The sequence below is a fragment of the Anolis sagrei genome, chromosome X (assembly GCF_037176765.1).
Source record: "Anolis sagrei isolate rAnoSag1 chromosome X, rAnoSag1.mat, whole genome shotgun sequence".
NCBI classification, from domain to species: Eukaryota; Metazoa; Chordata; class Lepidosauria; order Squamata; family Dactyloidae; genus Anolis; species Anolis sagrei.
This window is the reverse complement of record NC_090034.1, coordinates 107,737,576-107,752,079: the sequence shown is the minus strand read 5'-3', so window position 1 is coordinate 107,752,079 and position 14,504 is coordinate 107,737,576. Positions and strand designations below refer to the sequence as shown.

At 43.5% G+C, this 14,504-nt stretch overlaps 1 protein-coding gene across 1 annotated transcript in view; it reads left to right on the top strand.

Moving 5' to 3' along the window:
- LOC132780522 (E3 ubiquitin-protein ligase CBL) overlaps positions 1-14,156 on the top strand; it is a 39,021-nt gene extending 24,865 nt beyond the window's left edge. Inside the window, exons 7-10 of the mRNA XM_067461158.1 lie at positions 3,381-3,512; positions 8,124-8,309; positions 11,308-11,427; positions 13,338-14,156. Coding sequence (XP_067317259.1) covers positions 3,381-3,512; positions 8,124-8,309; positions 11,308-11,427; positions 13,338-13,481 — 582 coding nt within the window. The 3' untranslated portion in view covers positions 13,482-14,156. The remainder of the gene's footprint in view (positions 1-3,380; positions 3,513-8,123; positions 8,310-11,307; positions 11,428-13,337) is intronic.
- Positions 14,157-14,504: the final 348 nt, after the last annotated feature.

The following is a 14,504-nucleotide window of genomic DNA, read 5'->3' as shown; positions in this document are numbered from 1 at the left end:
GGGAGCCATTTTTAGTTAGTCTCCGCAAGGTAAGCTTATGTATAGGATGTGTGCAAGCTTCCCCTGTACAAAAGCTTCAACCCTTAAGACCTTCCGGGGGAGAAAGGTCTTAAGAGTCTCCAAAGAATTTCCAGGAAAACAGCCCTAAAGACCAAAGAACTCCAGCTGGAAAACATCTACTGCCTCTCGGCGTTCGAGACGCAGTTCGACCCGGTAGTGGAGCCCACATCAGTCAGGGTTGGATTACAGTCAGCCTGGGAGAAGTTAAAACGGGGATTTTCCTTTAAAGAAGAAGTTATTGAAGACAGTTGCTTGTCCTTCGTGGGCAAGATTAGGAATTCGCCAGTTGCCTAAAAGCTTGGAATCGTTTGCTTAACTTGACTGAAGACAAGAGAAGTTTCTGTTTGATTGTTCATTAATAAAAGACTTTGTTGTACTTCTCAAGCCATCTAAAGACTCTTTGTGGTGGAAACCTCTGAGAACTTCTCTTTAGGCCCCCTGGCTTCCCGCTGGGCAAAGGTTGCACGTCCTGTTCTAAAGGAAATTATTTACAGGCCCAGCGTGCGACAGAACAGTAGTGAAGCAACCAAGTTTGGGGGGGGGGGGTAGTTGAATGCTCTCATTAAGGAGGCCAGATTTGGTGGAGGTGGTTGACAAGGGCGGAGCTGCAGGCTATTGAAGGCTGCTCTGCCCCCTCCTGTGCTCTTGGCTTCAGCGTGAGCTAGGAGGCAGGTTTCAACACACACACACACACCCCACGAAATTTTCCAACCCCCCCCCCCCCCGAAAATTTCAACCCCTTCCGAATTTTTTTTCTGGCTACGGCCCTGGTTACATGAAACTACAGATACGATCACATGGTATTAGGTTACCTAGCATCTGCTCCCAGCATGGCATAGAGTTGCATTGGAGGATCTATCCTCTGTAAGAGTTTGTTGCGTCCTCTAATGCAACTCCATAGTGACTTCAAGGGGAAAACCTACTAAATTCTTGGAAAGACCATATTGCATGGGTAAGTAAAGCCTTGGAAGTGGGTTTCCATGGTTATGGAGATCTTCCTGTGCTTTCTTTGGACTACATTTCCCAGCATCTATGGTTGCTGAGGGACTCTAGGAGTTGCAGTCCAAGGCTGGATCGACACTGCCATTTAATCTGCATTCTGGAATTGGATGATATGACAGTGTGGATCCAGCTATAGCACTTTGTAACAAAACTTTGAAAACTTTTCTGTTCCAGGTTCGAAAGCATTATTTCTTGTTTGAGTGTGTGGTCCTTACTTTGAAAGTAATAATAATAAACCTTTATTTATACCCCGTTACCATCTCCCAAAGGGCTCGATGCGGCTTACAAGAGGCCAAGCAAAGTACATCAGTAAAAACAACAGCAGCAATACAGACAATAAATAAACTCATAAACAAAGCAATAAACAGTAACAATAACACCACGACGCATTAAAAACCTATGGCAGGGGCATGACCAGGAGACATATAACTAGGATAGGTATTTGGAGAGAGATGGAGCGAGCAGACAATCTTAGATCATTAGTAAAGTGTGATTAGGGACATGTTACTTAAGGTTTCCTTATTCTGGGAAGGGACACTGGAACAACCACGTTTTCAGGCTCCTCTTAAAGACTGCCAGAGTTGGGGCATGCCTAATGTCCTTGGGGAGTGAGTTCCAGAGTCGAGGGGCCACCACCGAGAAGGCCCTGTCCCTCATCCCCACCAATCAGGCTTGTGATGCAGGTGGGATCGTGAGTAGGGCCTCTCCAGATGATCAAAGAGATTGTGTGGGTTCATACACAGAGATGCGGTCACGCAAGTAGGCGGGTCCCAAACTGTTTAGGGCTTTGTAGGTAGGCGCCTGCACCTTGAGTTGGGACCGGAAAATGAACGGCAGCCAGTGGAGCTCCTTAAATATGTGGAATGACCAGCAAACAACAGAGAGGAAACAAACAAGGACATCTCATCACCTCTCAACAAAAGTTTGCTCCAGGCACTGTCAGGCCATTATATGCTAATCAAGGTGATCAGTTGAAACATTCACACCTTGTTCCAGCAGACAAGAGTCCTTTGTTTCACCCTGGTCATTCCACAGATATATAAACCCCTTTTCCTAGTTCCAACAGACTTCACTACCTCTGAGGATGCTTGCCATAGATGCAGGCGAAACGTCAGGAGAGAATGCCTCTAGACCATGGCCATATAGCCCGAAAAAACCTACAACTCAACCAGATCTATTTGCATGGACAAGTAAATGGCTCTATTTGCCTGGACCTTGGAGGGCTGATAGCCAGGCCATCCAGAATAATGAAGCCTATGGACATACAAGGGCATTTCCCCATCTGCGAGGAATAATAGTAATAATAACACTTTATTTGTACCCCGCTACCATCTCCCCAAGGGACTCGGTGCGGCTTACATGAAGCTGAGCCCACAACACAACAATAAACAATAACAACAATAATGCAAAACAATAAGCAAAAATAAGCAATAAACATTAACAGTCACAGGATGCTTTAAAAAATCTATGGCTGGTCCAAATGTAATTAAAATTTTAAAAAAAATAATGCTGGGCATGACAAGGTGACATGGAACTTAGGTAGAAGTTTTTGGAGAGGGATGAGTCTGCAGACAATCTTAGACAATCACTAATAAAGAGCGTTTAGGGACATATTGCTGGGAGTTTCCTTATTCTGGGAAGGCACACTGAAACAACCATGTTTTTAGGCTCCTCCTAAAGACTGCCAAAGTTGGGGCTTGCCTAATGTCCTTGGGGAGTGAGTTCCAGAGTCGAGGGGCCACCACCGAGAAGGCCCTGTCCCTCATCCCCACCAATCAGGCTTGTGATGCAGGTGGGATCGTGAGTAGGGCCTCTCCAGATGATCGAAGAGATCGTGTGGGTTCATACACAGAGATGCGGTCACGCAGGTAGGCGGGTCCCAAACTGTTTAGGGCTTTGTAGGTAAGCGCCTGCACCTTGAGTTGGGACCGGAAAATAAACGGCAGCCAGTGGAGCTCCTTAAACAGGAGGGTTGACCTCTCTCTGTAAGGAGCACCAGTTAACAACCTGGCCGCCGCCCGTTGGACCAGTTGAAATTTCCGGGCCGTTTTCAAGGGTAGCCCCACGTAGAGTGCATTACAGTAGTCCAATCTGGAGTAGTTGTTGTACTCCAGAAACTTTGTTTTTGTGGCTGCCGGAAACTTGGTAGAATGGGTTGAGACTCATGGGAAAAAATCGAGCCAAAAACAACGTTTTGGCAGTTTAGTAAACTTTCTCTGTGTTTTTATGATAGAAACAATTAGGAAATGACATTTATAACCCAAAAACAAAAACCGTGTTGCATGGTGTAATCAATATATCCATTTGCTGTCTTTCAGGAGCAGTTTGAGCTCTACTGCCAGGTGGGGTCCACCTTCCAGCTCTGCAAGATCTGCGCCGAGAACAACAAGGACGTCCGGATCCAGCCTTGTGGGCACCTCCTCTGCCGCGGGTGCCTGGACGCCTGGCAGGTGGGGCCATGACCACTCACCTTCAACCCTTGATCTTTCTCAGGGTTCCAGCACCACCTTCATTTGGGAGGGAGGGCAAAGAGGCAAGAACCTGGATGTCCTATCCAGAAAGCAGGGCAAAAACTCTTCTTCCCCTTTATCCTGTGTCTCCTCTCCTTCCATTTCTCCTTCTACATTTTCCTGTCTATTTTCTTCTATTTCTGCATCAATAAGAGCATAGTGTCTAGGTCCAGGGAAGTCCTGCTCCCCATGCTCCATTCTGCTCTGGTTAGACCACTTTACCTGGAATATTGTGTCCAATTCTGGGCACCACAATTCAAGAGAGATATTGACAAGCTGGAATGTGTCCAGAGGAGGGCGACTAAAATGATCAAGGGTCTGGAGAACAAGCCCTATGAGGAGCGGCTTAAGGAGCTGGGCATGTTTAGCCTGAAGAAGAGAAGGCTGAGAAGAGACATGATAGCCATGTATAAATATGTGAGAGGAAGCCACAGGGAGGAGGGAGCAAGCTTGTTCTCTGCTTCCCTGGAGACGAGGACGCAATGGAACAATGGCTTCAAACTACAAGAAAGGAGATTCCATCTGAACATGAGGAAGAACTTCCTGACTGTGAGAGCCGTTCAGCAGTGGAACTCTCTGCCCCGGAGGGAGTGTGGTGGAGGCTCCTTCTTTGGAAGCTTTTAAACAGAGGCTGGATGGCCATCTGTCGGGGGTGCTTTGAATGCAATATTCTTGCTTCTTGGCACAATGGGGTTGGACTGGATGGCCCAGGAGGTCCCTTCCAAATCTTTGATTCTATGATTCTATGATTTCCTCTTGTTTTTTCTGTATTGCTTTTGCCACTTCGAGTCTCCTTGGGGAGAAGAAAAACGGGGCATAGATAAACATAATAATTATTATCTGAAGTACAAGATTAGTACACAGCAAACAAGGTCACTCTGCTGGCTGTTATATTGGCTCCCAAGTGTCTAGGACTTTGTGATGTATCGGCATGTAATGTGTGCAGATCTAAGCAGGGTGACCTTTCGCAGCTGACAGATGGTGATATTGTCATTGCCAATTGGTTCTAAGTTATGCTCATTATTATTATTATTATTATTATTATTATTATTAACATTATTATTATTATGCAATGATAATTAGAGAGGAACTGATGTTGTTGTTGTTGATGATGATGATGATGATGATAATAATAATAATAATAATAATAATAATAATAATAATAATAAGCAGCACACTGGGTGCAGTGCCTCAAGACCTTGGCCTGCACTTAAACACAATCGGCACTGACAAAATTACCATCTGCCAGCTGCAAAAGGCCACCTTACTGGGATCTGCACGCATTATTCGCCAATACATCACACAGTCCTAGACACTTGGGAAGTGTCCGACGTGGGATCCAATACAACAGCCAGCAGAGTGACCTTGTTTGCTGTGGACTTATCTTGTTGTGTTTCAAATAAAAACAACAACAACAACAACAACAACAACAATAATACAATATGAGCAGTGCAATCTCACTCTAGGTTATGCTCATGATTATTATTATGCAATGATATTTAGAAACTGCTAATAATAATAATAATAATAATAACAATAATTCAATATAAGCATTGCAGTCTCACTCTATGCTCATATTGACATGATTATTATTATTATTATTATTATACAATGATAATTAGAGAGAAACTGCTAATAATAATAATAATAATAGTAATTCAATATAAGCATTGCAGTCTCACTCTAGGTTTTGCTCATATTGACATTATTATTATTATTATTATTATTATTATACAATGATAATTAGAGAGAAACTGCAAATAATAATAATAATAATAATAATAATAATAATAATAATAATAATAATAATAATTCAATATGAGCATTGCAGTCTCACTTTAGGTTATGCTCATATTGACATTATTATTAGATACACAACAAGATGAGTCCACAGCAAACAAGATCCCTCTGCTGACTGTTGTATTGGATCACACACGTCGGACACTTCCCAAGGGTCTAGGACTGTGTGATATATTGGTGAATGATGTGTGCAAATCAGAGTAGGGTGGCCTTTTGCAGCTTACTGGTGATGATTTTGTCAAGCCAATTGTGTTTAAGTGCAGGCCAAGGTCTTTAGGCACTGCACCCAGTGTGCCCATCACCACTGGGACCCCCTTGACTGGCTTGTGCCAGAGTCTTTGCAGTTCGATCTTTAAATCCTCATATCGTGTCAGCTTTTCCAGTTGTTTCTCTTCAATCCTGCTGTCACCTGGGATTGCGACATCGACGATCCATACTTTGTTTTTTAACACGATCGTGAGGTCAGGAGTGTTGTGCTCCAAAACTCTGTCAGTCTGAATTTGGAAGTCCCAGAGTAGCTTGACGTGTTCATTCTCTGTAACTTTTTCCGGCTTGTGATCCCACCAGTTCTTTGTGGCAGGCAGATGGTGTTTGTGGCACAAGTTCCAATGGATCATCTGAGCAAGGGTGTTGTGCCTCTGCTTGGAGTCTGTCCGTGATCTTCTTGCAGCAGCTGAGGATGGGATCTCTTGTTTCATCTGCTTCCTTGTAGAGTCTACACTTGGGATCTGTTGTTGACTTTTCAATTCTGGCTTGGGTGTCCTTGGTTCAAATGGCTTGTTCTTGGGCGGCCAGAATCAGGCCCTCCTTTGTCTCCTTTTTCAGAGTCCCATTTCCGAGCCAGAGACATGTGTTTTCTTTGTCAATTTGGCTCTCAATTTTCCCCAGGAACTGTCCAGGGAGAGAGAGCCTTCTTTGGCCAGTTTTCTCTTCTGCTCTGGATTGTGTTTTGCATTATTATTATTACTATTATTATTTTCTTCCTCCTCTTCTATTTCATTTTCTTCTTCTTCCCCCTTTTCCTTCTTCTCTTCCTATTTCATTTCCTTCCACGTCCTCTTCCTGTCCTCTTTATCCTTTCGTCTCTCCCTTTTTCCATTCCTCCTCTTTCTCTTCTTCCTTCTTCTTTCTTTTCCACATTCTCTCCGTTCTGTTTTCTTTCTCTTCTTCGTCCACCTTTGGCTGCATATAAACAAAGCCTTGGAATGGGGGGAAACCCCAATGCCGCCGGTTAGTCTATTCATTTCCTGCAAAATGAAACCTTCCCTTCTCTTGAGTTCCAGGTGAAAGAACAGGGCAACGTTTGGTGCCTCACTTCCTTTTTCATTGCAGAGACCTGACTGCGCATTAATGCATTTACGCATGGATTGCGTCAGTCCTGGGTGTTGTCATTTGACAGAGAAGGCTAAAGGTCCTGCAAAACTACAACTCCCAGGATGCCATAGCATTGAGAATGTTTAAATATTGGAAAGCAGTACATTTTATTGATTAGCCCATTAATATTTCATTACTAGCTTTACCCGCCACGCGTTGCTGCGGCCAACCTTCTCTCCCTCTTTCTCTCCTTCTTTCACTCCTTCCTCCATTTCCTTTTCTTCTTTCCTTTCTTCCTTCTCTACCTGTTTACTTCCTTCCTTAGCTTTTTGCTCCCATCCTTCCTTCTCTTTATTTCTTTCCTTCCCTCCCTCTTTCTCTCCCTCTTTCTCTTCTTCCTTTGCTCCGTCTTTCCTCCCTTCCCTTTTTTCTTTCCTTCTCCCCTCCTTCCTTCTCTTCCTCTTTCCTTCCTCCTTCCTTTCTATTTTCCTTCCTCTTTCTCTCCTTTCCTCCCTCTCTATCTCTTTCCTTCCTTCCTTCGCTCTTGACTTCCAGTCTTCCTTTTCTTTCTTTCTTTTCTTCCCTCCCTTTCTCTTCTTCCTTCACTTTTTTCCCTCTCTTCCCCTTCCTAAATTCCCCTTCCTTCCTTCCTTCCTTCCTTCCTTCCCTCCTTCCTTCCTTTTGACACCTTCCCTTCCCCTTCCCTTTCTTCTTTTTTTCTATCTTTCTTTCCTTTCCTCCTTCCTTCCTTTCTCCCTTCTTTCCCATCCTCCTTCTCTCTCTGTATTCTTTCTTTCTTTCCTACCTTTCTTCTTTCATATACCTTCTCAACTTCCCTCCCTTCCTTCCTTCCTTTCTTTCCTTCCTTCCTTTCTCCATTCACGCAGCATCCTGGCCCCAAGCGAACAGGTCGCGTTCTAGAACTACAGTTCCCAGTGTGCATTGCGTGTGTACTTCCTCCTCTGGGCACTGCGCATGCTCAGTTGGTTTTTGTAATTGTGAGTTTGTTGAAATGTTGTTTGGAATTTTGATGAGTGTTGTGCATACCTTGTGGGTTGAGGTATGTGCACGGCAAATTTGGTGAGTTTTCGTCAGGGGGTGTTCGCATTTTGCTGTCCCGTTGAACACCCTTTCCATTTTTATATATATAGATTGGCAATTTTTATGACAGAACCAATTAGAAAGTGCCATTTATAATGAAATTTTTAAAGTTTTGTTAGAGTTCTGAAATTTTCACCACCAGAACTTTAGCAACACTGTAGAAGCAAAGCACCAGCGCCCCCTAGTTTTCACCACCAGAACTTTAGTTTTGTAAGTACATTAGAACCATTTAGAACCATGCCTACTAGGAATCTATGACGGACAGGTGCATCCTGATCCTTGACTTTCAGCCTGGGCCAGTTGTCCTAACGGAGTGTTTCCTGTCCATCCCGACAGCTCTCCGAAGCCCACACCTGCCCCTTCTGTCGCCGGAAAATCTGTGGCCACGTGGACATCGTCATCGACCCCTTCACGTTTGAGGAGAAGGCCCCCGGGGTGGAGGAAGAGGAGGGCGACGAAGGGGACTTGGAAGACATCGAGGCCGTGCTGCAGGAGCTGGTGGCCGCCAGGCAAGCCAAAGAGGTCAGCCGGAGAGGATCCCCAAACTGGGTGACACTTCCTTCCCTAAATAACTAAGAGCACTGGAGAAGATTGACAAAGAAAATTAACCAAAGATAAAACTTAACATAACCCACACAGACATAATTTGTCACAGGGTAAAACATCTAAAACTAACAGCTACAACCTTACAGTGCATGTTGTGGTGGCCCTCAACCATAACATTATTTTCAATAGGTTCTTGTAGGTTTTTTCGGGCTATAGGGCCATGTTCTAGAGGCATTCCTCCTGACGTTTTGCCTGCATCTATGGCAAGCATCCTCAGAGGTAGTGAGGTCTGTTGGAAATAGGAAAATGGGTTTATATATCTGTGGAATGGCTGGGGTGGGGCAAAGAGCTCTCTCCTGAAGCTAGGTGTGAATGTTTCAGCTGACCACCTTCATTAGCATTTGAAGGCCTGCCTGAGCCTGGGAAAATCCCCTGTTGAGAGGTGTTGAGATGTGCCTGGTTGTTTCCTCTCTGCTGTTTTGCTGTTGTAATTTTATAGTTTTTTTTTAATACTGGTAGCCAGATTTTGTTCATTTTCATGGTCTCTTCCTTTCTGTTGAAATTGTCCACATGCTTGTGGATTTCAATGGCTTCTCTGTGTAGTCTGACATGGTGGTTGTTGGAGTGGTCCAGCATTTCTGTGATCTCAATATGCAAACCCCACCTCCTCCAAGAGGAACTGAACCACCTCAACTGGGCTCTCCAGGCCAATGGAGACTCCACCTCAGACATCAGAAGAGCTGCAAGACCACCGAGAAGAAGCCACGAGAGTCAAGATGAAGATCCACCCCGAGGAAAAGTGTTCTTGCCATACATCAAGGGAACCACTGACCGCAGAGGGAAGCTGATGAGGAAACACAACATACAAACAATCTACAGACCTACTAAGAAAATCCAACAAATGCTCCGTTCAGCAAAGGACAAGAGGGATCCTCTCACCTCTGCAGGAGTCTCCCGTGTACCACGCAGCTGTGGACAAGTCTACAGAGGGACCACCAAACACAGCATTGCCCAAACAAGAATCCAGGAACATGGAAGGCACTGCAGACTCCTTCAACCAGAGAAGTCAGCCATAGCAGAGCACCTGAGGAACCAACCTGGACACAGCATTTTATTGGAGAACACAGAAATGCTGGACCACTCTCACAACCACCCTGTTGACATCAGACAGGCGCCCTCCCTTATGTCCTTCCGTAAGAGCCTGAAGACATGGCTATTCGAGAAGGCATTTAACTGAGTGCTACAGTAACTGGAAATGACAACTGGAACGGAATATGGACTACGAGATTGGTTATGATTCTAAGATAAGACGGAGCGGATTATTTTAGTGTAATTAGATGATTGTGTATTAGTGATATGTTGGTTTTTGTCGTCATGGCTTATTGTAAATTGTCTTTTATATGTTGTACACCGCCGTGAGTCGCCCTAGGGCTGAGAACGGCGGTTAACAAATGCAGCAAATAAATAAATAAATAAATAAATAAATGTCAGGCTACACAGAGAAGCCATTGAAATCCATAAGCATGTGGACAATTTCAACAGAAAGGAGGAAACCATGAAAATGAACAAAATCTGGCTACCAGTATTAAAAAAAAACTCTAAAATTAGAACAGCACAACAACAGAGAGGAAACAAACAAGGACATCTAATCACCTCTCAACAAAAGTTTGCTCCAGGCACTGCCAGGCAATCAAATGCTAATCAAGGTGATCAGTTGAAACATTCACATTTAGCTCCAGCAGACAAGAGTCCTTTGTCCCACCCTGGTCATTCCACAGATATATAAACCCATTGTCCTACTTCCAACAGACCTCACTACCTCTGAGGATGCTTGCCATAGATTCAGGCGAAACGTCAGGAGAAAATGCCTCTAGAACATGGCCATATCGTGCGAAAAAACCTACAACAACCCAGTGAAAGCCTTGGACAGTAGGTTGAATTGGTTGCAACTCAATGAGAGATTCATTGAAAAACTAGAGCAAAAGTGGGATGTCCTGCAACAACAACGTTCTTGCAGTTCATGTTTTTATGGTAGAACCAATTAGGAAATGATATTTATAACCCAGGAGGAAAAATCATCTTACATAGAGGCAGTGAAAATATTTCTGCGCTGATGAATTGCCTTCTGCACAGAAAATGCTCTTTCCTGTGAATAAATTTTAATATATTGGGACTTTAAAACCCACCATGCAAATTTTCTGCAGAATACGACCGGAATTGCACATTTTCTGCAGCAAACATTCCCAAAGAAAGACTTTCTTGTTCTTGGCATTGTTGTTGTTGTTATTATTATTATTATTATTATTGCTGTTATTATTATTATTATTATTATTATTATTATTATTATCTGCACATAAAATGCAGTTTTTGGAGGAAAAACCCACCACACAAATTTTCTGCAGAATACGACCTGAATTGCACATTTTCTGCAGCAAACGTTCCCAAAGAAAGATTTTCTTGTTTTTGGCATTGTTGTTGTTATTATTGTTGTTGTTGTTATTATTGTTGTTGTTGTTGTTATTATTATTATCTGCACAAAAATGCAGTTTTTGGAGGAAAAGCTCACCAAGTAAATTTTCTGCAGAATACGACCTGAATTGCACGTTTTCTGCAGCAAACGTTCCCAAAGAAATACTTCCTTGTTCTTGGTATTGTTGTTGTTATTATTATTATTATTATTATTATTATTATTATTATTATTATTTTCTGCACATAAAATGCAGTTTTTGGAGGAAAAACCCACCACGCAATTTTTTTGCAGAATACAACCTGAATTGCAAATTTTCTGCAGGAAACGTTCCCAAAAAAAGATTTTTTTTCCCAAGGGGGAGAAAGTTCCCATTGCAAGAAAGTGATTTCTTCCTTTGAGAATGAAATTAGCAAAGAGATCGATCTTTGGCCAGGGCTTGATCGGAAAGGGAAGAGTGGGACGTCTTAATCTGGATTAGAAGAACTCAGGTCTTTCTCCTTCCAGATTGCCGCAAACGCCGTTTCTGCCACCTGCCCTGATACTGGGTTCGAATTACCTCCGGTTCCCCCTCGGACGAATCTTCCGCGGCAGAAGGAGATGCCTTTGCCCAACCCAGACTATCAGGTGAGTTCAACCCTAGCCACAACTGGCTCAATGCTGTGAAATCCTGGGAGTTGTAGTTTCACTAAGAGCACATCTACACGAGTAGATTGACCTGGCTTGAAATGCCATGGTACCATTCTGTGGAATCCTGGGAGTGGGAGCATCTTTGGTCGAGATGACCTTGTGAAACTACAACTCCCAGGATGCCCAGCATCAAACTGCATTCATTCTACATTGTGGATGCGGAATGAATTTTGGATGTGTATTGACAGTGATGTATCCTTCTTCAAGCCATGAGGCAAGGAACAAATAGGATATTATTATTATTATTGGGTTGTTGTAGGTTTTTTCGGGCTATATGGCTATGTTCTAAAGGCATTTTCTCCTGACGTTTCGCCTGCATCGATGGCAAGCATCTTCACTACCTCTGAGGATGCTTGCCATAGATGCAGGCGAAACGTCAGGAGAAAATGCCTCTAGACCATGGCCATATAGCCCCAAAACAACCTACGACAACCCAGTGATTCCAGCCGTGAAAGCCTTCGACAATACATTGAACATCTCTACGGGGAGAAACTGTTCCAAGACAAACGAAGATTGGAAAAATTATTATTATTATTATTTTATTAAACCTTGCAGGTGGGTAAAAATAATATTATTGTTGTTATTGTTGTTGTTCAACCTTGTCAGCAGGTTACAAATTTTATTATTATTATTATTATTATTATTATTATTATTATTATTATACCTTGCTGGTGGGTAACAAATGTTGTTGTTGTTGTTATTGTTGTTGTTAGTAAACCATGCTGATGGATAACAAATCATATTGTTATTGTTGCTATTCAATCTTGCTGACAGGTAACATTATGATTATGATTAAACCTTGCTGGCAGGTAACAAATTATATTATTATCATAATCACTATCATTATTATTAATAGTTTTAAACCTTGCTGGTGTTTTATTATATCCCTCCCATGACATTGTTTCTCATGCACCTGCTTTTCCTTTTCTTATCTCTAAGCCTCTGGGAAAAGGCCTGTGTCCCTCCCATAACATCGTTTCTCATGCACCTGCTTTTCCTTTCCTTGTCTCTAAGCCTCTGGGAAAAGGCCTCTATCCCTCCCATAACATCATTTTCCATGCACATGCTTTTCCTTTCCTTATTTATTTATTTGCTTTATTTCTATACCGCATTTTTCAGCCTGATAAGGCGACTCAATGCGGTTTTCTCTTTTCTCTAAGCCTCTGGGAAAAGGCCTCTATTCCTCCCATAACATTGTTTCTCATGCACCTGCTTTTCCTTTCCTTATCTCTAAGCCTCTGGGAAAAGGCCTCTATTCCTCCCATAACATTATTTCCCATGCACCTGCTTTTCCTTTCCTTATCTCTAAGCCTCTGGGAAACGGCCTCTATTCCTCCCATAGCATTGTTTCTCATGCACCTGCTTTTCCTTTCCTTATCTCTAAGCCTCTGGGAAAGGGCCTCTATCCCTCCCATAACATCATTTGCCATGCACCTGCTTCTGGAAAAAGTGAGTTTGTCTTTGTTGCATGCCCTGTCTCCACAACTCCAAGCACCTTGAATCATAGAATCATGGGGTTGGAAGAGACCTGCCAAGAAGCAGGATAATCATTCAAAGCACTCCCAACAGATGGCCATCCAGTTTCTGTTTAAAAGCCTCCAAAGGAGGAGCCTAGACAAACATTTGCTTCCCACATTTCTCTCAGCCGGCACTTCTGGCAGACTCTCATAGGAACTTATATTGCTTTCTCCAGTCTCGTGGGAACTGCCAGGAGATTCCAAAACAACTCTCTCCAGGCCACTTGTATCCTCCTCTGGGCCCTCTGAATCTATCCCAGCATCCCCTTCCTCTGAGCACTCAGAATCTAACCGTACTATAACATTGACTACTTCATTTCCTTTGTCCAGAGTGACCCTTCTTCCGACTGGATCCGGAGTCGACCTTTGCCGCGGCTTCCCCCAGATGGTCCATCGACATCGGTCCCTTGGGATGCCCCAGGACCATCCCCACTTTTGGGGGCTCAACAGGAACCCCAAAACCTGAGCCGATGAGAGACGGACAGGTGAGACGGACAGTTGAGGGGTCCCTTTTTCCAATCCATTGATGAATTATTGGATCAATGTGGTCGAAGGAAGTGTTATGCCATCCATATTGGACATCCACACGTTTGCCGAACTGGACTGATGTTTGGAAATGGAGCATTGGTTTATTCAGGACTGAGCTTCCCGTATCGGCAAAGGGAACGAAACGATGATCGTCTCTATTCCTCCCATAACATCGTTTCCCGTGCACCTTTATCTCGCCGTCTCTTGTTCCTTTATCTCGCCGTCTCCAGACTTCTGGATAATGAAGGATTTGGGGGGAAACGAGGAAAGACCGAAATCCCTTCCAAGGAATCCTGTGGAATATGAAGGACTTCCAACCCAAGAGTCATGTTGGAGGACCTTGAAAGGGCTTAGGTTGTCAGAAGAACCACAACGCAAGGAAGACATGCATGTTGCAAGCATCGTTTTTAGGAAATACATGCATGGGTTTGGCAATTGGGATAACACCACCATTGCAATGAAGTAGAGTTCCTCTCCGGATGACACGTACCGTTATGATTTCACTGTCCACATTTTCACGTTTTTGTGCAAAATAGGAAATATTATTATTATTATTTTCTGGAGCATAACAACTACTTTCAAAGTAAGCACCACACTATTAAAAAGGAAATAACACTTTCAAACTAGGAACAGAACATTATTCAAATTTTGTGACTTACTTTACTTGCTTACTTAGGCAATCCTTCATTGTCCGAGTAAGATTGTCCTCCAATTTCGGTGTCCTGGGGGTGGGTCCATAGGTGACTGTGGAGCCCTATTCTTGACCTGCATCTTCTCCCGTAGTGAGGACATAGGTTTCCAGGTGGAAGGCAGTCCCGGTCGGGGTTGGTTTGACACGCCTTCCTCTTGGCACGTTTCTCTCTTTCGCCCACCGTTTCTGCTTCTTCAAATTCTACAGCACTGCTGGTCACAGCTGACCTCCAGCTAGAGCCCTCAAGAGCCAGGGCTTCCCAATTCTCAGTGTCTTAT